The sequence below is a fragment of the Eleutherodactylus coqui genome, chromosome 2 (assembly GCF_035609145.1).
Source record: "Eleutherodactylus coqui strain aEleCoq1 chromosome 2, aEleCoq1.hap1, whole genome shotgun sequence".
Classification (NCBI taxonomy): Eukaryota; Metazoa; Chordata; class Amphibia; order Anura; family Eleutherodactylidae; genus Eleutherodactylus; species Eleutherodactylus coqui.
Window position 1 is genome coordinate 44,467,923 of NC_089838.1, and position 27,101 is coordinate 44,495,023.

The 27,101-nt window shown below is 43.6% G+C and overlaps 1 protein-coding gene across 3 annotated transcripts in view; it reads right to left on the reverse strand.

Moving 5' to 3' along the window:
- Positions 1–14,567: 14,567 nt before the first annotated feature.
- LMO3 (LIM domain only 3) overlaps positions 14,568–27,101 on the reverse strand; it is a 64,417-nt gene continuing 51,883 nt past the window's right edge. For all 3 annotated transcript variants that reach the window (XM_066589741.1, XM_066589739.1, XM_066589740.1), the window contains exons 3-4: positions 16,228–16,353; positions 14,568–15,081 (exon numbers count right to left, since the gene is read on the reverse strand). In XM_066589741.1, coding sequence (XP_066445838.1) covers positions 14,976–15,081; positions 16,228–16,353 — 232 coding nt within the window. In that variant the 3' untranslated portion in view covers positions 14,568–14,975. The remainder of the gene's footprint in view (positions 15,082–16,227; positions 16,354–27,101) is intronic.

Sequence of the window (27,101 nt, forward strand, 5' to 3'; positions counted from 1 at the left end):
CATAACTCTTCTAGCTGAGGCGATCAGCATAATGGACTTGTTCTGACACCGAGCTGCAGCTTCCGCCTCCAGGGTAATGTCTGCAGACTTTGGAGCATTTGCTCTTTGCTTGTGGCCATAGATCAGAGCAGCTCTGGGGAAATCATTACTTGGCATCATTATGAGCAGCTGCAAAAGTGACGGCTCCCACTCTCCCGCCAGATAAAGCTGCTCTTCTGCTACTTGTGAGTGTGAAATCTCCAGTCTTGTGGAGGAGGTCATGATGGCACAGTGGTGTGGACATACTTACGCTTCTGGAACTAGAAGCACCTTGTACAGAGAAGCATGCTCCAGAACCTTCTCCTATCACTGGCTGTGTCCACTGACTGTACATCTGCCAAGAAGGACCACTGGGTCCATCCCATCTCCTGAGAAGCCCTGAGTAGCCTAGAATTGACTGATAAACGGAAGAGACTAGAATAGAATTGCTGAAGAACAGTATGAGGACTTCTGGAGAACTGAACCTAGAACTGAACTAATAAGATTCTAGAATAAAGTTGTTGCTGAATATTATCTAGATCCGCACTGCTGGAGAACTGAACCTCCTGGAGGAGATAGACTAGAATTAGTCTCCTCAAGAACAGAGTCAAGAACCAAACTGCTATTCTGAACTCTTCAGAAATTAGAGTCTAGATCCAGATTACTGACATTAATGATCTGCAGGACGGAATTGAGGGGATGCTGATCAAATTTGCCAATGACACAAAGCTAGGAGTGATAGTTATCATTAGAGAAGAGAGAGAGAGGATTCAAAACAATCTAAGCAAGCTTGAACAATCGGAAATCTTTACACTCACCCACGTCTCCTGCCCATCCTGCCTGAGCAGTTCTCTGCACTCCCTACTTATTCGTTCTGAGCTATTCTCTGTACGTCTCCTGTATGAGGTGATCTCTGTACTGCCCACTCACCTCTCCTGCCCATGCTGCCTGAGCGGCTCTTTACACTCACACAGAATGGTATTTAACAAGGAGAAATGCAAAGTCCTACATCTGGGCAAGAAAAATAAAAAAGTACATGCAGAATGTGAGGAATTGGACTAAGCAGCAGCACATGGGAAAGAGACTTTGGTATACTAATAGATCATTGACTGAACATGAGTCAACAGTGTGATGCAGCAGCAAAAAAGGCAAACACAATTCTGTGATGTATTAAGAGAAGCATAGAGTCTAGTTCACGCAAGGTAGTTATCCCCGTCTACTCTTCCTTAGTCAGACCTCATCTGGAATACTGTGTCCATTTCTGGGCACCCCACTTTAAAAAAGACATAGACAAACTGGAGCAAGTTCAAAGAAGAGTTACCAGGATGGTGAGCGGTCTGCAAATCATGTCCCATGAAGAACGGTTAAAGGATCTGGGAATGTTTAGCTTGCAGAAGAGAAGACTGAGAGGAGACTTAATATCAATCTACAAAATCTGAAGGGCTGTCGCAGTGCAGAGGGATCAGCCCTATTCTCATTTGTACAAGGTAAAACTAGAAGCAATGGGATGAAACTGAAAGGGAGGAGACATAGATTAGATATTAGACAGTGAGGGGGATCAATGAGTGGAACAGGTTGTTATTACCGGCAGGGCGTTCAGGCTACAACAGGCAAGAGAACAAGACAGAGTGTTGTCAGAAATAGAACTAAGGGTCAGAGCCAACAGTACAGCAAGAAGTATCAAGAGAAAGTGGCCCCTAGGTGGAGGATGGGTCCTTGGACAGGACAAGGATGGGGAACTGACTTTGTCTGACGGCTTTCGCTGTGGGCTGTTGGGTACTGTAAGGAGTAAAAATGAGCTTATCTCCTCCCAGGGTACAGGTTCGGGTGCCTCAGTGCCAAGGGCTGTGCTCAGCAGAATAGGCCTGGTCACAGGGAGCTTAGTGGCTTGTGACGAAAAAACTGATGAGCCACCATTTTGCTGCAGAACTTTACTAGAACTAAAACATGAATAACCGCAGTCTGAAGATCTTTCCTGTTAAGTTCAGCTCAGAAAACCTCCAGCGCACACATAGTAATCGAACAACAGTGTGTTGCGAGTATACCTCAAGGAAGGCCTCCGATTATGAAGGTTTGTTCAATGAAAAATAGATGGTGAGACATGCGACTTAGAGTTTTGTTCTAGAGTCTTGTACAGGTCTTCAGATTTCCAAGGGATGATGCTGTCTCTCGTGTTTGTGACAAAGTCGCCCTACCAGTCGTTCTCAACTGAACAAGGATTCCCTGATAGGTTGTAGCTCCCCTTTTAGGGCTTCTCAGGTCAGATACCAGCTTACACCCATGGGACAATGCCAGATGACCTGATACAGAACCCAACTGGCAGTCAAACACGTCTCTTCATGTGTTTTGGGGTATAAAAGCGATATCTCCAGCTATCAAACTCTGAAATCCAGATGTATGGACATGAACTGTATGGAACATCACCTTGTTTGCCTGAACCTCCAATAAAAAGTGAGTTTTTGCTGTTTAACCCTTTCCCTGACTCCTGAAGCTCCTTCCCACCAAGAAAAACCTGCACCATGCTACACCACCCTCTAGGAGCAGAGACCAGCATCAACACTAACTTCCCCCACTACCAACTTTATTTGAGGCATGACCAAGTGGCAGTCAGGCTACAAAGCTGACCATCACTCTGGCATGCTGGAAATTGGTGTCACAAACTACAACCCCCATTAATTTCACTTGTAACATAGTCAGATGAGTACATAGCCACCATGAACCCAAGCTAGTTCCCAAGTCCAGCTTAGGTTGCCAGACGATCCCACAGCAGATGTGAACTGCGACCAGAATAAACAAGGCCGTGACAGAGAGACGACGACGCTGGAGCAGCAAGAAAGGTGTTGACAGCAATGAACTCTCTGTTCAAGAACAAGAAATGAAAACACGTTCTACAACCTATAATGGTTCTCCAGGAGTTTAAATGCCGACGTTGGGCTCCGTCCTGTGATCACTTGATACTAGTGTCGGTAACAATATTTGTTTGGGGCTTCTCAGAAGAGTTCGCTAGAATAAGGAAAAGCTTCCAGGTGATCAGAAGAACATGAGTTGGATCTACAGTACCAGTCAAAAGTTTTAGAAGACCTCAATTGTTTTCCAGTTTTTATTGATATTTTCAGTTTAATGTATCAAATGCACTTTGAAGTGAAAGCAAAGAACAAATAAACAAGTTAAGATGAATACAAATATTGGAGTAACTTTGTTTCACTCAATTACATCTAGATTTTTGACACCTCCTAGTCACCCCTTTAGCTAATATAATGGCTTTACACCATCGGGGCATTCTTTCTACAACCGCATTCAGATATTGTTCAGACATTTCTTCCCAACATTATTGCAGAAGTTCCCACAAATGTGCTGCACTTGTAGGTTGCTTTGCTTTCACCCTTCTGTCCAGATCATCCCAAAAAGGCTCAATGGGGTCTAAGGCCACTCACACACAGCGTCAGCAAAACACTGTGATTTTGATTATGGGATTTTGCTGCAATTTTCATCAGCGTTTTTGAACGCAGCTTACTACATTCAACAGCGCTTTTTAACGCACCCTATCATTGTGATGGGTGATGAGGTGCCTTAAATAGAGCAGACAGTGCTTGAAAATCGGAGCGTTAGAAAATGCTGCATTCGAGCACAGGTCTGCAAGACCCCATTGAAATCAATGGGAGCATTGTACCGCGATTACTGCAGCATTCAAAATGCCACGGTCATCATGGTAAAAAGCGCATTTGTGAGTGTGGCCTAAGTCTTGAGACTGTGCAGGCCGTTCCATTCTTTGCAGCCTGACAGCTTCTTCTTGTCTTCTTAAGTAATTCTGACATAACCTAGAAGATTGTTTTGGATCATTGTCTTGCTGTAATATGAACCCCTGACCAACTAGGTGTACACCAGAGAGTATTGCACGGCATATTACAATGCTGTAGTACCCCTTTTTGTCTGATGGGCCAGTCACCCTGTGCAAGTTGCCAACTCAAATGGAAGCTTGTTTATTTCTTGCTGCATTAAGTGCTTGATGGTTTTGTGTGGGAGGCGCCGATCGCACAAACTGCTGACTCTCAAAGATTTGTCATGTGATTTTGTTGTAGTCTTTTGTCTGCCAGACCTCTTTCTGTCAGTTTCCTCCAGTTTCCACTTTTGATGTTATAGGAAAATGTACTGATGGCCACCTTGGCTTTCTTGGCAAGTCAACTGGCTCTATTGAGCTATTTGAAGGTTTTATGCTGCCCGAAGGAATTCTGAGCTGCAGCATCTATACGGAGCACGCGGCTGTGTGAATGGGTGAGAAAATGTAAGATGTGGCAGCGACTTGGTCGCAGCTTTCTCTCATTCATGCGTTTACAACTGTGATGCGGCCAGCCGAAAAACACATCGCCCATGTGAAAGAGGCCTGAGGGTTATAATTGTCTACTTTAGCTAATTGCTGTTTTCTTGCCATTATGATATTAATGTCCTCTGAAGAGCAAAACTGTCCAAATCCTGCCCTAGAGGGTGCAATGCAGTTGGTTTCAACACTGGTTATATAGAATCAGAGGGTTTGAAAGTCATCTACAAAAGTTGAGACATCTGTAGGAAGAGTTTGCATCCAATGTTAAACCATAATTTGCTTTCTATGCTGCAGAGAAGCCGTCCTTTCTTCCCTGCACAAAAGTCCTTTGGTTAAAATCATAAATTCAGATTAATGCTGCTGTTCAGATTAAAATGTCATAATATTTTAATGTTTTTAACTTACTTTTAACCTTTTTTTTACCATTGTTTGCTGGACCTGAACTTTGTTACTGTTAAAAATAATTGGGGAAATTGAGGTATTCTAAAACTTTTGACCAGTTGTGTACATCACTTAAACTCTAGGATTGTGGAAGTCAGTGGATGACGTCAGCTGTCACAGAGAATGATAATCTTTGACTTCATAAGCTCATAGGACACCTTCTTACTAGTTATATGATTTACAGCAAGAAATGAATAAAACTATAAGCTAAAGCCTCTTCTTCCAGAGGAGACCTCATCCCAAACCTACAGTACAAGTCATGGCCAGATAATGGTCTGCACTGATACACCATCTACTAAGGCTATCGAACCTAGAGGGGAGAGATGACCTTCTGTGGTACTCAGGTGCAGCAGGAAGAGGCAGTGGTGAGCTAGAACTGAATAGAGAACCTATAGACCTGGAACAGAGGCATAATGATAAGTGATCCGTGATTATAGATCGGTATAGTGATAAGTGATTGGTGACTATAGATCAGTACAGTGATAAGTGATTGGTGACTATAGATCAGTACAGTGATAAGTGATCGGTGACTGTAGATCAGTACAGTGACAAGTGATTGGTGACTATAGATTGCTATAGTGATAATTGATTGGTAATAAATAATCGATCAGTATAGTCATAAGTGATTGGTTACTATGGATCAGTATAGTGACAAGTAATTGGTGACTATAGATCTGTATAGTGATAAATGATTGGTAATAATGGATCAGTATAGTGCAAAGTGATCGGTGACTATAGATTGCTCTAGTGATAAGTGATTGGTGACTGTAGATGGGTACAGCGATAAATGATTGGTAATAATTAATTAGCATAGTGATAAGTGTAAGATGACTATGGATCAGTATAGAGATAAGTGATCGGTGACTGTAGATCAGTATAGTGATAAGTGATCGGTGACTGTAGATCAGTATAGTGATAAGTGATTGGTGACTGTTGACAGGTACAGCGATGAATGATTGGTAATAATCAGCATAGTGATAAGTATAAGATAACTATGGATCAGTATAGTGATAAGTGATCAGTGACTATAGATCAGTATAGTGATAAGTGATTATAGATCGGTATAATAAGTGATTGGTGACAATGCATTAGTATAGTTATAGGTCATTGGTGACTGTAGATCAGTTAAGTGATTGGTGAGTATAGATCAGTATAGATCGATAAGTGATCGGTGACTATAGATCGGTGTAGTAATAAGTGATCGTGTTTATAGATCTGTATAGTAATAATTGAACGCTGATTATGGATTAGTATAGTGATAAGTGATCGATGACTAAGTGATAAATGTTCGGTGACTTTAGATCAGTATAGTGACATGTGATCGGTGACTGTAGATCAATATAGTGATAAGTGAACAATGACTACGGATCAGAAAAAAAGTGATGATTAGTGACTATAGATCAGTATAGTGTAAAGTGATTGCTGACTATAAGTCAATATAGTGATAAGTGATTAGTGACAACATATCAGCATTGTGATAAATGCTTAGTGATTATAGATCAGTATAGAGATAAGTGATTGGTCACTACATATCAGTATAGTGATTGAGACTGTAGATAAGTATAGTGACAAGGGATTGGTGACTAAAGATTGCTATAGTTATAATTGATGGGTAATAGTGGATCCGTATAGTGACAAGTGATTGGTGACTATAGATCAGTATAGTGATAAGTGATTGGTGACTATAGATCAATGTAGTGACAAGTAACTGGTGACAATGGATCAGTATAGTGATATGTGTTTGGTGACTATTGATTGGTATACTGATAAATTAACAATAACTATGGATCAGTATTGTGATAAATGATTGGTGACTTTAGGTCAGTAAAGTGATAAGTGATTGAAGACTATAGATCAGTATATATTTTCAGCTCATAAAAGACCATGGAGGTCGAAACGTAGCTTTCTGCACGTTATGGGAGAATAAAAAGCTCTTCTGCTTTGCACCAATATATGCTGCCTGGCTTTCTCCTTTAACAACTTCCATTTGGATACTTCTGAGGATTTGGCTTTGGATCCTCTTCCTTGGCTCTGCATAGCTGACTGCCTGACCCGGAGTGGGTGATATAGTAGTGCTGCAGGTGCACTCTTCATTATACTATAGATCAGTATAGTGACAAGTGATTGGTGAATATAGATCCGTATAGTGAATAATGATTGGTAAAAATGGATTAGTATAATGATAAGTGATCGGTGACTATAGATCAGTATACTGATAGGTGATTATACATCACTATAGTGACAAGTGTTTGGCTAATATGGATCAGTATAGTGATAAGTGATCAGTGAGTATAGATCAGTATAGTGATAAATAATTGATGACTGTAGATTGGTGTAGTGATAAATAATTGTTAATAATGGATCAGTATAGTGATAAGTGATCAGTGACTATAAATCAAATGTAGTGTTACGTAATTTGTGACTATAAATCAGTATAGTGACAAGAGGAGAAAGAAGTACAGCAAGAAATGACTCTACACACAAAGAACTGTGTAGTAAGCACAGAGTCCTCTTTGATGGAGGAAAATAAGTACTGTTGTGAAGAAGAGGAGAGTGCTGATTGTGGAGGATTCCATATTGAGAGGAGGTGTGCTGTCTTCTAGGAGCAAATCAAAGATGTGTCTGATAGGCTATCAAGACTCTTCAGTCCTGCAGAACACCACCCATTCCTATTAATACATGTAGGGACAAATGGCAAAAAAGGACCCTGCAACTATCTGCAGAGACTTTGAAGACCTCAGAAAGATGGCGAAGGAACTAAGAGCACAGGTGGTCTTCTTATCCATATTACCCAGTGGATGGCCATGGAATAAGAAGCTGAAACAGGATTCTAGAGGTGAACAACTGGCTACGTCGATGGTGCTGTCTGCAAAGATTTGGATTTCTAGACCATGGAGGGAATTACCTATATGATGGACTGCTTGCTAGAGATGGGTTGCCCTTTACAAAGACAGGTAAGCATATATTTGGTGGGTGCCTTGCTTCACTCATCAGGAGAGCTTTTAGCTAGAACAATATGAGAAGGGAAGTGAAAGGCAAAAATATACAGCTAATGAATACATTTGAGAACCTTGTTATTAGAAGTGGAAAGAAAGAACAAAGACAAAAAATTCAGAAGAAAAGTAGAGGAGCAAGAGACACCGATCACAAACTAACATGTTTTTTACACAAATGCACAGAGCATGGGAAACAAACAAGGAGAATTGGAGCTCCTAACACAGGAAGAGAAATATGATGTCACAGGCATCATGGAAACTCGGTGGGATGATACACATGATTGGAATACAAGGCTTGAAGGCTACAACTTATTTATAAGAAACAGACAAAAAAAAGGGGAGTAGATGTTGCGTTATGTGTTAGGAAAACCTTAATCTCCGCACAGATACAAGCTTCAGAGCATGGTAGTTCAGTAGAAACTGTTTGGGTAAGAATACAAGGAAAGAACAGAAAGGACACAATTGTAGGCATTTACTATAGACCACCTGGACAAGCAGAAGAACTCATTCTACATCAGATGGCCAACCTCTCAAAAAAGCATGACATAGTGATTATGGGAGATTGTAACTATCCAGACATTTGTTGGGAATCTCTCTCAGGTAAAAGTAATGGGTCCAACAAATTCTTGTCCGCTCTTGCTGACAACTTTATCTTCCAAAAGGTAGAAGAGAAAACAAGGGGATCTGCTATCTTGGACCTAATTCTTACCAACAGAGAAGAAAGGGTTGAGGAAGTAAGAGTGGCTGGGACCTTAGGAGGCAGTGATCATGCTATCCTTGAATTTTGGATAAAAGGGGGGGGGGGGGAACATGAGAAGACTCGGACCTCAAGTTTGGATTTCAGAAAGGCAGATTTTAATAACTCAAAAAAAGGGTAAGAAGAATTCAAGGGCTGGATGTTCTTAAGGACAGAAATGTCCTAGAAGGTTGGGAAATATTGCGAAATAGGATTCTCAAAGCACAATCGTTAACAATCCCTAAAAGAAGGAAGAATGGGAAGCATTTAAAGAGACCAGGATGGATGAACACAGAACTTGCACACATGTTAAAAAGGAAAAAAAATATGTTTATCAAATGGAAAGAGGGGGGGATATCTAAAGAAGAATATAATGCGGTCTACAGAAACTGTATGGCAAGTGTCAGAAAAGCTAAAGCTGATAATGAATTGAAGCTTGCAACAGAAGCCATAAGCAATAAAAAAGGATTTTTGGGGTATGTGAAAAGAAAAGGAAAGTCAAAGATGCTATTGGATGCTTACAAGATGAAAATGGTGAATTGGTTACGAATGATATTGAGAAGACCGAGCTTTTAAATTCCTATTTTGTATCTGTTTTCTCTCAGAAAGTAGATGGAACATCAGCTGATCTTCCGTGCGCTATTGGGGGAATAAAAGAATGCAGGCTATCTATAAGCAGTAATCATGAGGGAACACATAGCTAACTTAAATGGATTCAAGTCTCCAGGTCCAGATGAATTACATCCTAGGATACTAAAAGAAGCCTCAGAGGTAATTGGTGAACCACATGCTATAATCTTTGAAAATTCCTGGAAAACAGGAGAAGTCCCAGAAGATTGGAAAAGGGCAAATGTTGTCCCTATCTTCAAAAAATGGAAGAAGGTGGTTCCAGGAAGCTACGGGCCTGTGAGCCTGACTTCTATATCGGGAAAGATCTTTAAACAAATTGTTAAACAGCATGTATGCAAGTTGGATAAAAATGGAATAAGTAATCAGAGCCAGTATGGCAGAATCACCGACTGGGTTGATCAGAGAAATGCGGTGAATATAGTATATCTTCATTTTAGTTAAGCATTTGACAAAGTATCTCATACCATACTTATTGAAAAAATGACCAAATATGGGATTGACAAGGCAACTGTTAGGTGGATTCACAACTGGCTGAGTGATCGTACTCAAAGAGTGGTCATAAATGGCTGCACATCCAAGTGGAAGAATATATCAAGTGGGGTACCACAAGACTCTGTCCTCGGCCAAGTGTTGTTCAACATTTTTAAAATGATCTGGAGGAGGGAATGGATGGAAAACCGATCAAATTTGACTAGGGAGAGAGAGAGTATTCAAAAAGATCTAGAAAAGCTTGAACAGTGGGTAGTGACTAACAGAATGATATTTAACAAGGAGAAATACAAAGTCCTACATCTGGGCAAGAATAAAGAAAAAAGCACATTAAGAATGGCAGGAATTGGGTTAAGCAGCAGCACATGTGAAAAAGATTTGGGTATACTAATAGATCATAGACTGAACATGAGTCAACAATGTGATGCAGCAGCCAAAAGGCAAACACAATTCTGGGAAGTATTAAGAGAAGCATAGAGTCTAGATCACGTGAGGTCATTATCCCTCTCTACTTTTCCTTAGTCAGACCTCATCTGGAATACTGTGTCCCCCCCACTTTAAAAAAAGACAGACAAACTGAGTTACCAAGATGGTGGGCGGTCTGCAAATCCTGTCCTATGAAGAATGGTTAAAGTAATTGGTGAGTGTAGATCAGTGCAGTGATAAATGATTGGTAATAATGGATCAGTATAGTGATAAGTGAAAGATGACTATTGATCAGTATAGTGACAAGTGATTGGTGACTATAGGTCAGTATAGGGATAAGTGATGGGTAACTATAGAACAGTTTTGTGAGAATTGATTGGTGACTATAGATTGGTATAGTGATAAATGATTGGTGACAATGAATTAGTATAGTCATAGGACATATGTGACTGTAGATCAGTTAAGTGATTGGTGAGTATAGATTGGTATAGTGCTAAGTAATTAGTTGCGATATATCAGTATAGTGATAAGTGATTGGTGACTATAGATCAGTATAGTAATAGATCCATATAGTGATAAGTGATTAGTGATAATAGATTGGCAAAGTGATAATTAAACGCTGACTATGGATCAGTATAGTGATAAGTGATTAGTGGTAATCGATCACTTATCACTATACTGATATGTCGTCAGCAATCACTTGTTGCTATATACTGATCTATAGTCACCAATCATTTACCACTATACTGATCCATAGTTACCGATCACTCATCAATATACTGATCTATAGTCAATAATCCCTTATCACTACAATGATTTATTGTCACCAACTTGTAATCGATCACTTATCACTATACTGATATGTCGTCAGCAATCACTTGTTGCTATATACTGATCTATAGTCACCAATCATTTACCACTATACTGATCCATAGTTACCGATCACTCATCAATATACTGATCTATAGTCAATGATCCCTTATCACTACAATGATTTATTGTCACCAACATGTAATCGATCACTTATCACTATACTGATATGTCGTCACCAAAGTGATTGGTGACAATAAATCATTGTAGTGATAAGGGATCATTGACTATATATCAGTATATTGATGAGTGATCGGTAACTATGGATCAGTATAGTGGTAAATGATTGGTGACTATAGATCAGTATATAGTGACAAGTGATTGGTGACTATAGACCAGTATAAGGATAAGTCAATGATGACCATAGGTCAGTATAGTGATAAGGGATTGGTGACTCTAGGTCAGTATAGTGACAAGTGATTGATGACTATAGATTGGTATAGTGCTAAATAATCGGTGAATATAGATTAGTATAGTGATAAATGATGTGACTATAGATCAGTATAGTGATAATTGATTGTTAACTATATATTAGTTCAATGATAAGTGATCGGTGACTATGGGTTAGTACAGTGATAAGGGAACTTCGCCTATGGATCAGTATAGTGACAAGTGATTGGTGACTACAGATCAGTATAGTGATAAACGATCGGTCACTATAGATTAGTTTAGTCATATGCTATTAGTCAGTATAGTGATAAGTGATTGGTGACTAAAGATCAGTACAGTGATTGGTGACTATAGATTAGTTAAGTGGTTTGTGACTATAGGTATGTATAGCAATAAGTAAAATATAACTGGATCATTATAGTGATAAGTGAATGATGACTTTGTATCAGTATAGTGACAAGTGATTGGTGACTATAGGTCAGTATAGCAATAAGGGAAATATGACTATGGATCAGAATAGTGAAAAATGATTGGTGACTTTAGTTCAGTATAGTGATAAGTGAACGATGACTAATGATCAGTAAAGTGATATGTGATCAGGGACTATGGATCATTACAGTGATAAGTGATTCGTGAGTCTAGTGATAATTTATGATAAGGCTGATGTTCTCTTTCAGCATGCTTATCAGGAATTCACAGCGGAATACAGCTGATACCATTGTTTCAGCTGTATCCCACTCCCTGAACACAGGCGGGGTATGAAGAACACAGCGGTCCAGCTGTGTTCTGCATACCCCGCATGGAGCGCACAGCTGTATACCAGCTAAGCGCTCCGTTAACAGCCGGGGTATGAAGAACACAGCGGTCCAGCTGTGTTCTGCATACCCCGCATGGAGCGCACAGCTGTATACCAGCTAAGCGCTCCGTTAACAGCCGGGGTATGAAGAACACAGCGGTCCAGCTGTGTTCTGCATACCCCGCATGGAGCGCACAGCTGTATACCAGCTAAGCGCTCCGTTAACAGCCGGGGTATGAAGAACACAGCGGTCCAGTTGTGTTCTGCATACCCCACTCGGAGCGCTCAGCTGTATAACAGCTGAGCGCTACGAGCAGAGAACAGCTGGATGCAAAAGACAAGTGCCCCCCCCCCACTGTCTTCTGCATACCCCGCTTTGAGAGCAAAGTGATCACTCAACGTTTGAGCAATCACCTTGCCCTGTAAAAGCACACAACGATTATCGCTTAAAAGCCATCTTTTGAGCAATAATCATTGTGTCTAAACCAGGCTTTATTGGGGACTAAAGATCATTATAGTAATAAGGGATTATTGACTACAGATCAGTATAGTGATAAGTGATTGGTGACTATAGATTAGTATAGTGATAAATGATCAGTGAATATGGATCATTATAGTGATAAGTGATCGGTGACTATGGATCGGTATAGTGATAAGTGATTGATGAATATAGATCGATATAGTTCTAAATGATTAGTCAATATGGATTAGTATAGTGATAAGTGATTTGTGACTACAGATCAGTATAGTAATAAGCGATTGGTCACTATAGATCAGAGGGCTGCATTCCCACGAACGTATATCGGCTCGGTTTTCACGCCGAGCCGATATACGTCCTCCTCATCTGCAGGGGGAGGGGGGGATGGAAGAGCCAGGAGCAGGAACTGAGCTCCCGCCCCCTCTCTGCCATCTCTCCGCCCCTCTGCACTATTTGCAATGGGGAGAGGCGGGACAGGGGCTAATTCTCGAAACTTAGCCCCGCCCCCGCCCCGCCTCCTTTCATTGCAAATAGTGCAGAGGGGTGGAGAGGAGGCAGAGAGGGGCGGGAGCTCAGTTCCTGCTCCTGGCTCTTCCATCCTCCCCCCCCCCCCCTGCACATGAGGACAACGTATATCGGCTCGGCGTGAAGACCGAGCCGATATACGTTCGTGGGAATGCAGCTCATAGTCATAAATGAACTTGGACTATGGATCAGTATAGTGATAAATGATTGGTAACTTTGGGTCAGTATAGTGATAAGTGATTGGTGACTATAGATATGTATAGCAATAAGTGAAATATGACTATGGATCAGTAAAGTGATCGATGAGTATAGATCATTATAGTGATAAGTGAATGATGACTTTGGGTCAGTATAGTGAGAAGTTATTGGCGAGTATAGATTAGTATAGTGATAAGTGATTGGTGACAATAGGTCCGTATAGCAATAAGTGAAATAGGACTATGGATCAGCATAGTGAAAATTGATTGGTGACTACAGATCATTATAGTGATGTGATCAGTCACTATAGATCAGTTTAGTGATAAGTGTGTGGTGACTATAGATTGTTATAGTGATAAATGAACTAATACTAGGGATCAGTATAGTGATAAATGATTGGTGACTTTAGGTATGTTTAGCAATAAGGGAAATATGACTTTGTATCAGTAACGTGATAAGTCATGGGTAGGTATAGATTATTGTAGTGATAAGCGATCGATGACTATGGATCAGTGTAGTGATAAGTGACTGGAGAGTATAGATTAGTATAGTGATTAGTGATCGGTAAGTATAGATCAATATAGCTATAGGGGATCGGCATCTATAGTTCCCTATAGTGTTTTATAGTCTCTGATCCTAAATTGTTATACTGAGCAGTAGTCTCCATACACTAATCACTATATAGGGGCTCATACTAGGGATATCATTATATAAGGGGCTGATACTGGAGGTATCGATATATAAAGGGCTAATACTGGAGGTATCGCTATATAAGGGGCTGATACTAGGGGTATTACTATTTAAGGAGCTCATATGGGGGGTATTTCCATATAAGGAGCTGATACTGGGGGTATGAGGAGGTAATAATGAGGGCATCACTATTTAAGGGCACAGTCACTATGTGAGAGGCTGATAATATTTGATAGGTTACTAGAATAAGACTATTACTTACCCAACTACATCTCCTCTGTGCCTCTCCCATCCTCTACTACTTCTCCACTCAGTTTTTAGCTCTCCTCCCCCTATACCAGCTTGGTGCTGCTTCTTATCTCCCTGTATGTTTCTGACTTCTGTGTTCTGCATACTTCGGCTGTTCCCTCCACGCTGCGGCCATCTTTGCGTCTTCTTGACCTTCTCCCCCTGGGTGGTTTCTCTACGTTCTCGACCCATCGGTGTGATTAAGGTGCATCAGCCCCCCCGACTCCCCAACATTAGCTCCCCCACTTGTAAAGAAAGACAGACGTGGACGGCGCACGCCATTTATATATCAACAGGTTCTGCTTTTTAATTCTCTTCTGTAGAAAGTTCCAGCTCGTGTAAAATGGGGCCAGATACAGAACGCAGAAATCTTACATTGTGTAAACACTGATTGTACTAAATGCAACAATTACAAAGGAAGCGACAAACACAAATGGCAACACAATAAAACTGTATTCCATTTGTGTCGTACAATACATTATGTACAGTCTCATGCCGAGCAAAACCGACGAACCGGTGCAAGCAAAAAGAAAGGGGAGGGTCTCCAGGAATGATGATGATGATCCGCGGTCTGTACAGGGTCTGCAGGGGACGAGTTACATGACTACATACAGCTTCGCTCTGGCCCACCATTCGTCCCCTACAAGAAGTCCCAGGCGTTATGTACACCAGTCCGTGCTGTCTGCTCAGCGCACCTGCGCCACATAGCCCTCCTTCATCAAACCCTCCTCATAGTCCGTCTGGCACAGAATCATGTTGTTCTTTAGGAAAAACTTGTCTCCCACACAAAACCTAAAGGAGAGAGAGGAAAGCAGAATTAAGCCTTAATCATATCCAGCAGGGGGCGCACCTCACTGCTACTACATCCAGCGCGGAAGCTGACCCCCAACTGCGAGCACTGCCTTGGATAATGGGGGACAGCAGAATGACAGACTGCACACATGAATATGGGAGGAAGAGAGCCGAGGGCCAGAGGGGAATAGTCCCAGACTGGCTGATGTGGCAGAGGGGCCCCGGGCCCCGTCAGGCACTCACGTGGGACTGCTAAGATTTTCCCTATAGGAGCCAAGCCTCTTACCAGCGGAGACTACGATGTCCTGCAGCAACAGAATATTTAATCAGTCAGCCTCTAACCTGACATGGCTAATAACAGAGAGTAAGACCCCATTTACACTGACAGATGATCGCTCAAAAGTCACTTAAATAACAGTTTGAGTGACAGTTTTGAGCGATCATCTTTGCATAGTAGCCAAGTAGCTACTTAAGAACTATGCAGGCGGAGCGGGCTATCGCTCGGTGAACAATACAGCTGTTTTGAATAGGCAAACAGCTGTATTGTTCTCCGCGATTACAGCTCGCGTCCCGCTGTGAACTACCAGCGGGATGCGAGCTGAAAAGAATCTCATCAGTGCTGCCGACTGTGATAACAGCCTGCACCACTGATAAGAGTTCATCGCTCAATTGAAGAAAACTAGAATTAAACGAGGAACGAATCGTGCACGAAAACTGCACGATGTCCGAGCTTTTAGACCCAACGATTCTCGCTCAAAGGACGGCTTGGAGCAAATTTTGAGTGAGAATCGTTGGGTCTCAATGGGCCTTAATAGACTGTACTCACTTGTCCTACAGTCACCTCCCCTGGCCTGATATGGCTGATAACATTTAGTAATAGACTGTACTCAGCTGTCCTACAGTCACCTCTCCCGGCTTGTCATGGCTGATAACAGTTAGTAATAGGTGAGACTGGATCCAAATTGCGATTCTCAGGCACAGCTCACATTGGACGTCCATGTGCAATCTGTGAGATACATGGACAGCACACACATGTACATCCGTGTAAATGGGTACTTAGTCAGTGCAATCATGGGGCACCTGACCTGGCTATAGGGGAATCTCTACTGTCCATGGAGGCGTGTCCTAATAAGAGACTCCACCCACCTCTGATTACACAGTTGGCAGGCGAAGCAGTCCAGGTGGTAGACGTTGTCCTTTGCACGCATCACCATCTCGAAGGCAGGGATCAGCTTACTGCATGCCGCGCAATTCCCCGTCACGCCGAACAACCTGCACAAAAGGTTCACAATCAGACTCGGAGCATTGACAAATATTTAGTGGGTCATACCCTGTTTAGTAGTACAGTGCATGGGATGTATGTAGGGTGTATATGGGCAGTTTATGGGATGTACTGTATATAGGGGCTATATAAGCAGTGTATGGGATGCACGTATGGTCTATTTTGGCACTGTATGGGATTATATAAGGTCTAGTAAGGTAGTGTAAGGGATGTATATAGGGTGTATATGGACAGTGTATGGGATGCATATAGGGTATATATGGGGAGGGTATATGATTTATTTAGGGTGTATATGGGCAGTGTATGGGATGTATGTAGGGTCTATATAAGCAGTGTATGGGATGCACATATGCTCTACATGGATAGTGTATGGGATGTTTATGGGTTCTATATGGGCAGTGTAGGGGGTGTATATGGGTAGAGTATGGGATATATGGAAGGTATATATAGGCAGTGCATGGGATGCATGTAGGGTGTATATGGACAGTGTATGTGGTGTATGTAGAGTCTATGGCATGTATTTAGTGTCTATATGGGCGGTGTATGGGATGTATGTATGGTCTGTATGCGTAGTGTATAGGATACATACGGGGCCTATATGCACAATGTATGGGATACATATAGGGTCTAGTTGGGGCAGTACATATGGAATATGTAGTGACTATATGGACAGTATATAAGATGTATGTAGGGGTCTATGTGGGCCATGTAAGAGGTATATACGGTCTATATAGGCAGTATATGGGATGCATATAGGGTTTATATGGACACTGTATGGGATGTATGAAGGGTCTATATGGGCAGTGTATGGGGTACATCTAGGGTCTATATCGGTAATATATGTGATGCACATATGGTCTATATGGACAGTGTAGACTGTATATGGCAAGTTTATGGGATCAATGTAGGGTGTATATGGACAGTATGGGATGCATGTAAGGTCTATAAAAGCAGTGTGTTGGATGCACATATGGTCTATATGGGCAGTGCATGGGATGTATGTAAAGTCTATATGGGTGGTATATGGGTCACATATAGTGTCTATATGGGTAGAGTATGATATACATATAGGGTCTATATGGGTGGTGCATAAGATATATGTAGGGTCTAGTTGGGGCGGTACATATGGCATATGGAGAGCCTATATGGGCAGTGTAAGGGAATGTATATATGGTCTATATATGTAGTGTATGGGATGCACTTACAGTCTACATAGGCAGTATATGGGTTGTACGAAGCGTCTGTGTGTCCAGTGTATGGGATGTATGTTGAGACTAGTTGGGCAATATATGGAGTCTATGTGGGCAGTATATAGGATTCACATAGGTCTATATGGGCAGTGTATAGGATGTATGTAGGATCTAGTTGGGCAGTATTTGGGGTATATGTGGTGTCTATTTGGGCAGTGTATAGGATGTATGTAGGGTCTAATTGGGCAGAGTATGGGACATATGTGGGGTCTATATGGGCAGTTACTAGGACACATGTACAGTCTATATGGGCAGTGTATGGGACGTACGTAGGGTCTATTTGGACAGTTTATGGAATGCACATAGGGTTAGGGATAATATATTGGCAGTGTATAGGATGTATATAGGGTCTAGTAAGGCAGTGTATAAGATGTATGTAGTGTGCATATGGGCAGTATATGGGATGGATTTAGTATCTATACAGTCCATTTTGGGGGTGGATTTAGTATCTATACGGACTGTGTGGGATGGATGTAGTATCTATATGGGCTGTGTGGGGAATTGAATTAGTATTTATATGGGCCCGTGTATGGCATGGATTTAGTATCTATACTGGCTGTGTGTGGGATTAAGTATCTATATGGGTCATGTATGGGATAGGTTTATTTACCACATTCGGATAAAGCATTAGAGTAAAACGAGGCCATACACTAATTCTATACAGCAGGAGAAGATGTAAATATATGAACGTGGCTGCTGGCAGAACGACGTGTTACGTGCCGCTCGAGCGGCACCAGCAGAGCGCAGTGATGGATGCTTATCAAAAGGTAAGAAGCGGCGTCAGGATGCGCACCTACAGGGAGAAGGAACAGAGCCGCTCGCACAGTCACATGACACACACTACCCCAGGCCTGAGCTCACAAGCCACGAGTGCAGAGAATTTTACTTATTTTTTTATTTATTTATTTATTTTTACAAACTTTCCCCTTCCTGCAGGAGACAAGAGAATTGGACAAATGTGAGAATTTCCCCGGCAAACGTGTCACTTGGAGAGTCCGCACGTCGTAGCTCCCTCAGACGGCGGCCAATTTGAGCGGCTGCAGCGGCAGGAGACATTCATCAGCTCCCTGATTAGAATTTGTTTCCACACAAACCATTGATCATCAGCCTATTACTAGGCAAATGACAGTTAATTACCCACTACATTAACCACTGGGACCCGAGACCTGCTCACACGGCCATCAGTCAGCATGATGAATGGGCCGCGCTCAGTAATGCACGGCCAGGCCCCAGCCGCCACCAGCGCTCACAGCACACCTCAATCTCACATCCAGGCCCAGGAAAATCGTTGGCAATCTGCATAATTACAAGCTCTGGGTTAATAACAGACAAATGATTTGTTGCACCTAAACAAAGTCCTTGGACGAGGGCCGGCGCTTGTCAGGTGCGGCGCGCGGCTGCCAGGAACTCTGCGGCCGCAGCCTTCTCCGGATCCATACATTCTGCATATGTGATTTTTAATCATTACAGGACTCGTGAAGCAACATTGTCTTAATTATTCTCTCTTGTACCCGGGGAATTGCGCTTCACATACGATTTTCTGCTGCGGCGCCTTCTCTCTGCCTCGCTGGAGGCTCCATCAGTTTTCATCTGCACCTGGACTCTGAAGCCCTAATGATGAATTATTGCCCCTTTCCCTCGGAGGGGGGACCTTACACGGGAACATTTTACTGAACTGTCAGCGCTCAGACGGAGGGCGCGGATGTGGAAATCTCATCTAATTAACTGGAAAACGCGCCATTTGTTCTACTCTTCACTGCCCGGAGCAGAGATCAAGAGATGAGACAGGAGGCAAAGGCAGGCCAGAGAGCAGACGTGGTGAGGCTGGTCATGAGACATCCGCGCCGACCATTATTAGTCAACAGCTCCATGTGGGTGAATCTCAGCCTGTCGCGTTCCGATGCGTGCGGTGAACTACTGCGCTCACAATACACATGAAGCTTACGCTCCATCTATAGAGCACCTACATGTCTGCAAGCCACCGATGCCGCATTTACGGATCAGTCCAGAATCCTCCCAAGCTGCAACCTCATCAGCCTGAAGGAGTACAGAGCCGAAAAAAGCAGCATTTAACCCCTTAGTGAGGCCACAAATCTTTTCCCATTTTTGCCTTTGTATTTTGAAAGTCATAACTTATTTTTCCCTGTGGCAGTATGAGGGGTGGCCGATTGTATTTAATACACTTCACCATTTGGAGGTGCATACAATTGCAAAAAAAAGTAAGTGAACCACTTGGAATTCCCTGGATTTCTGCATTGATTACTAATACAATATGCTCCCAATTATAGAAACAATATGGTCCCAATTATAGAAACAAATGTAACACACAATTGTACCACCCATCATCCATAGTGCAGGAGGAAAGTAATTGACCCCCTATGTAATGTAACCAATAACACACAGCTGTACCCCCCACCATCCACAGTGCAGGAGGAAAGCAAGTGAACTTTTGAATGTAATAACCAGTAGATGCCTCGTTAGCAGCAATCACGTCTACCTAACATTTTCTGTCAATGGTTTGTACAACACTGAGGGCTCTTTCACACGAGTGTATATAGTCCGCCATTTTCATTGGATTCCAATGCATCAGATCACATGGCCGTATTCCCGTGGCGTAAAAGCGCCCGGCTGGCCAATATAGCGCCTGGCACTTTCACATCAGGCCGAAAAAATAGTCCTGGAACTAACTTTCCGGCCGGAAGACGTTGACTCCTATGGGAGCCAATGACAGCAGTTGGAGAAGGGAGGTGGGAGGTAGTTTAGCAGCATGACTGCTAAACTCCTTCCCCCTTCTCTCCTCCACTCTGGCTGTTTGCAATGGGAGGGGGTGGGACAGGGACGGAGCTAAGCGCCACCCAATCCCATTGCTGGCTGCGGACAAGGAGTGGGAGGAAGTCGGGAGCTTAGCTCCACCCCCACCCTGCTCTCTCGCATTGCAAACAGCCGGAGGGGGGAGGACAGAGGAGGTGAGCTGACGAAGGGGAGGGAAGGGGCAACGGCATGGCGGCCTTGGCGTATATGCGCCGGGACCCATGCTGTCTGAATGGGCGCACAAACTTTAAATTGGTGCGACTGTTCACGCATCAGATCGTAGCGTATATCGGCCGGCCGTGAAAATGGTGGCTGACATAACGCTCGTGTGAAAGAGCTTGGAGGATGAATTTTGGACCCCTTCTCCCTGTGAATGTGTTCCATTTAATAAATATTTCTGGGATGCCTTGTGTGCACAGCCCTCCTCAGGGAGCATTTTTTCCATGGGGTTAAGGTCAGTACTCTTCACTTGGTTATTCCAGATCACATATTGTCTTCCAACATTCTATAAGTGATTGTGTGCTTTGGGTCACTCAGGGCTTCTTCAGCTTCATATCATGGACCACTCTTCCATCTTCCTGTTCTGATCCACCTTAGAAATCATTGTCCCCTCATTGATGACAAGCCATCCAGGCCCTGAGGAGCAGAGAGCTCCAACCCCTCCACCAGGTTTCACACTAGAATGATGTTTAGCTGTTGGTCTGCAGTTATCTTTTTTTCCCAATGGGACAGTGGAGGGGTGGTCTGCCAGGCTGGGGCCATTCAACTAAAAGTATTTCTACCCCTTTGGCCCCACAGTGATTGCAGTATACTACTGCCTCTAATCATAGTGTTGGAGGTCCTCTGCTGTTCCTCTTGGGTTCCTTCAACCCCCGTTGTGCTCTTGGAGTAATATAACAGGAGGTCCTGTGGAGAGTAAAAAAATCCTGAATGTCCTCCATCTGTAGATATAACCGGGGATTGATGGACACCCAGGTCTTCAGCTTTTGTAGCCTTTTCCAGCTCTGTGTATCACTATAACATGTCTTCTGGAAGTTGCTTACATCAAGACATAGATCACACTGACTAATAACTGAAAAGAACAGATCTATATAAGATAATGACCGGCAGCATAAACGGATATGCAAGGATACAAAAACTCCTTTATTGCCCCATTACACAGATAGCAACGTTTCGGCCTATGTGTGCTTAGCATGAGGTAGGCCAAAACGTCGCTTTCTGTGTAATGGGGCAATAAAGGAGTTTTTTGTATCCTTGCATATCCGTTTATTCTGCCGGTCATTATCTTATATGGACTTGTACTTGGAACCTTTTTGGTTCCGACTCGGCTTGGCATATATCAGCCTGACCCCAGGAAGGGTTAAGTTGTTGCTGCTGGTGGACTATATCTATGTGAAAAGAACAGATCTGTCAGTAACCAGGCTTTGTGTGACTTTATATAATGGGTAAAGCACCTATGATACTTGCACTGCCATCTCATCTCCTTAATGAAAACATCTTAAACAATTAGCTCTTGGAGAGGTCAGTGACAGAGGGTTCACTGTGGATGATGAACGATACAGCTGTATGTGTGCTAGTAGTTACATTACAAAGGGGTCACTTACTTTTCTCTTATACTGTGGACGATGTAGAACTATGTGTTATCTATCTAACCACCTAGATGCAGTGGACAGCATCTAAGTAGCTACACAGCCCAGATATCTCTCATCCTAGCCGCTGGAGTGGGAAGTCAGCAGGCACCCACAAGTGATGCTAACAGCACAGCTTCATCATTACACTGCAATAGAACTATGACATGCTACTATTACAGCGTAGGGTGGGAAAGGGATAACAGACCACTACATGTAGAAATCCCCCCACCCACCCTAAAACACACATAATTTGTAGCGGGATGGAGTAGACGACGGTGTCAGTGTGCTGTTAGCCGTCTGCACAAGCTGATAGCGTGAACAGCTTACTGGCCGATCAGTAAAATTAACTGCCCTGGTGCACCAAGCACCAAGGATGGTTTTCCCAGAAGCCAGCTAACCAGTCAGAAGGTTTCTGTGACCCTCCCTATGGCTGGGAAGGAGAACCTCAGAGGTGGATGTTCCCGAAGCTCCGCCCACCACATAGCTTTTGAAGAGTAAAATGGAATAGTTAATCTGTACTAAAGCGTGGCAGTGATTTCCTACCAGTTATAGTGTACTACTTCTCATGAGTGCGATTTGTCATTCCTCGTTCTCCCATCATCTTATTCTATCAGATCCTCCCATCTCCTGGTTTCTACTCCAGTCATTATCTTCTACCATCCACTTCCTTGTTTATCTCCTCCCTTCTATTGCATGGGTGGAGCTGAAATGGACAGCAGGGCACTAGCCCCAGGTGCAGTCAGGTAGGAGGATGCAGGCGCAGGATGTGGGTGTCTGGAGATCCTTCCTGCCTGCCCCTCCCTCTTCTGTATGTACTGCAGCAAGCTACAGCACTCAAAGCTTGACAATGCAATGCAGGCAGCAGCTCTGCTGTGATGGACAGGATATGGAGGAAGTCTAAACAGCAGCTCAGGCAGGGCAGACAGCAGTGGCGGGTGAGAGTGTGCAGAGAGCGGCTCAGGAAGGATGGGCAAGAGTGGAGGGTGGGGAAGTGTAAAGAGCAGCTCAGGCAGGATGGGCAGGAGAGGTGGGTGGGTAAATGTAAAGAGCAGCTCAGGCAGGATGGGCTGGTTAGGTTGGTGGGTGAGTGTAGAGTGCGGCTCAGACAGGATGGGCAGGAGAGGTGGGTGGGTGAATGTAAAGAACAGCTTGAGCAGAAGAGGTGGGTGAATGTAAAGAGCAGCTTAGGCTGGATAGGGAGGAGAGATGGGTAGGTGAGTGTAAAGAGCAGCTCAGGCCGGATGGGCAGGAGAGGTGAGTGGGTGAATGTAAAGAGCAGCTCAGGTAGGATGGGCAGGAGAGGTAGGTAGAATCATAGAATGGTAGAGTTGGAAGGGACCTCCAGGGTCATCGGGTCCAACCCCCTCCTAAGTGCAGGATTTACTAAATCATCCCAGACAGATATTTGTCCAGCGTTTATTTGAACACTTCCATTGAAGGAAAACTCCCCACCTCCCGTGGTAACCTGTTCCACTTATTGAATACCCGCACTGTCAGAAAGTATTTCTAATATCTAATTTCTGTCCCCTCCCATTTCAGTTTCATCCCATTGCTTCTAGTCTTTCCTTGTGCAAATGAGAATAGGGCTGATCCCTTTGCAGTGTGACAGCCCTTCAGATATTTGTAGACCGCTATTAAGTCTCCTCTCAGCCTTCTTTTTTGCAAGCTAAACATTCCCAGATCCTTTAACCGTTCTTCATAGGACATGATTTGCAGACTGCTCACCATCCTGGTAACTCTTCTCTGAACTTGCTCCAGTTTGTCTATTCTTTTTTTAAAAGTGGGGTGCCCAGAACTGGACACAGTATTCCAGATAAGGTCTGACTAAGGAAGAGTAGACGGGGATAACTACCTTGCGTGAACTAGACTCTATGCTTCTCTTAATACATCACAGAATTGTGTTTGCCTTTTTGGCTGCTGCATCACATTGTTGACTCATGTTCAGTCTATGATCTATTGGTATACCCAAGTCTTTTTCACATGTGCTACTGCTTAGCCCAATTCATCCCATTCTGTATGTGCTTTTTTCATTTTTCTTGCCCAGATGTAGGACTTTGCATTTCTCCTTGTTAAATACCATTCTGGGTGAGTGTAAAGAGCCGCTCAGGCAGGATGGGCAGGAGAGGTGAGTGGGCAGTACAGAGATCACCTCATACAGGAGAAGTACAGAGAGTAGCTCAGAACAAATAAGTAGGGAGTGCAGAGAACTGCTCAGGCAGGATGGGCAGGAGACGTGGGTGAGTGTAAAGAGCAGATCAGGCAGGCTTGGCATGATGGGTGGGTGGGAAGTGAAGAGAGTTGCTCAGGCAGGCTACGTGGGTGAGTGTAAAGAGCATCTCAGGCAGGATGGGCAGGAGAGGTGAGAAGAAAGTACAGAGATCAGCTCAATAGGAAAAGTATAGAGTGTAGCTCAGACAGAATAGAGAGGGAGTGCAGAGAGCTGCTCAGTCAGGAGACAAAGGTGAGTGTAAACAGCAGCTCAGGCAGGATGGGCAGGAGAGGTGGGTGGGGGAGTGCAGAGAGTGGCTCAGATAGGATGGGCAGGAGAGGTAGGTGGGCAGTACAGAGATCAGCTCATACAGGAGAAGTACAGTGAGTTACTCAGACAGAATAGGGTGGTAGTGCAGAGAGAGGCTTAAGCAGGGTGAGCAGGAGAGGTGGGAGATGGAGTCCCCTCTCTCTGTTGCCTTTTTGTCATCTATTAGAAGAAAATTGCATCCCCTCAACTTCCTGCAGCCTGTAACTGACACAACTACCTCCATAGCAGATGGCATGGCTTTGTGTCTCAAAAGGGCCTTGGGTGCTGAGCCTGGGGCAAAGACTGCGGTTACTATAAAAAGTGGAGAAATGCAAAATAAAAAAAAACAAGAGTATACTGACCTCTCTCATTCCTTGCGTCATCCCCACAGTTACCCACTACTCCACCCTCCCTTGCCTTCTCACAGTTGGCTATGTAAAGTCTTAGCACATGACTTCTGCAGCCAATCTCTGGTCTCAGTATGCTTACTTGGTACATGATCAGCTGCAAGGGATCGCAAAGTGGCAGTTTGCAAAAGAGGTGAGTATACTTTATTTTATAGCAAAGGTGTCAAAAATACTGAGTGGGTGCATAAAAAGCGCCGTTATTACCGTGTGGGGGCATAAAGGGGGCACTTTAACTGTGTGAGGAGAGACTAAAAGCAGCTGTTGTCAGTTCTGGGATCACTGCCTTTCTGATAGTCTGGTACAGGTTTCGTAGGTGTTTCTCCATCTTCTGGCTCTGACGGGAATGGCATTAGGTGAGACATTCTTAGTCTCACCTGTGAGTATTTGCCTGTTGAATCTTCAATCTTCGGCTTCTTTCACACGAGCGCATATCGGCTAGCTTAGCTCCGCCCCTGCCCCACCCCCTCCAATTGCACAGAACGAATGGGGAGGAAGACAGGTAAGCCTGCACGGGTGGTGGTGGTGGGGGGACAGAGGGAGGGCAGCCACGCTGCTAAACTCCCTCCCACCTATGACCGCTGCCATGGGCTCCCATAGGAGGCCGTGCAGAGGCTGGATGTATTTCGGCCAAAACATAGTTCCAGAACTAGGTTTTGGCTCTGACGTAAAAACGCCCGTCGCTATATTGGCTTGGACAGGCGTTTTTACGTCTCACCAATACGCCCATGTGATCTGATGCATTGGAATCCATTGCATCAGATCACAGCGCATATCTGCCGGCCGTGAAAACACCGGCTGATATGCGCTCATGTGCTAGAAGCCTTCCTCTGACTGGGCTAGCAGTCAGAGTTGGGTCCTAGATCTCCCTGTTGCATGTCAGAGCTAAGTATGGCACTTGGTTGCATTTCTATTTGGTTTTCTGTGTTATTCCCTTGTCCCAAATAGGGTCAACTAGGCACATGGCCAGGTTTGTCCTGGTCAGGATGGGTAACCGGTGTTTTGATTATTTGTATTGTTTTTACACCGTTTGTTTGCATTTGTGTGAGATCTGCAGGTGACGCATCCAGATGAGATGCAGCATTTGATGCAGGGCCTATACTTATTGGAGTCTGTAAGGGGCACAAGTGGAGGGATACCATTACTGTGTGGGGAGCCACAGTTACCATTACTATCTAGGGCACCATCAATGAGAAGATTGTGTGCAGATGTGAGAAAGGTAGAGAGGGTGCTGAAAAAGCAAAGAGCCAACATGTCTAGGTCAAATTCTGCAGAGACAAGTTGTGGTCAAGAGAAGTCATGCCAGTCTGAGCTGGATTGAAAAGAAAAGGGAAAGTGAAGGTCTCTAGTCAGAGGGAAAGTCACTTATAATTAATGGAGGTAACTGTAACTGTACTGTAATCATTTATGGTCTGCAGAGGAACTACTGTATGTTGTAGAACTGGAATCTACTGATGTCTGGTCATTGTATGGTAATATAGGTCTTTGTACAGTAGTTTTTTCAATAACCGCATGGTGGTGTTATGTGGTCACGGTCTGGGGTCATTAGTGTTACTGGTAATACTAAACTTTGCAGTGGTCTGTATTCAGTAACTGTATGATGGTATTAGATGTGGTGGTAATATGATCTAGTGTTGCAGGATTATTTGGCACCCATATAGAGCTACTATTGGTTATGTTGGTTTTGGTATCATGGATCTTGTTCAGTGACAGTACATTGGTAATTTGAAATCATAATATTTGCAGCCTAATTTGTAGGGTTTTTTTTTTTGAGAAACTATGCAGGGAAGTGTGTCCTTACTTTAACGTGTACATGAGGCTGGTGTACTTGTTCATGCTCACTAACATTCATAGTGTTGTTATGAGGCCCCGGCCTCTCCTACCCACGCTCCCCCCCTTCTAACCATTAACAGGTCTGTATAGGACAACCCTTACGCTGGGTTCACACAGGGTGGAATCCCACCAGAAAGCTCACGGTTTTGCCACAGCGAAAAACCGCGATATTCCTGCCGGTAGAGCGCAGCTTCAAAACCCACAACACTTAGCCGCAGGTTTTGGAGAGACTTGGCTGCATGCTTTTTCATTGTGGCCGGCGCTCCCATAGAGAGGACCGTGGCCGCAACG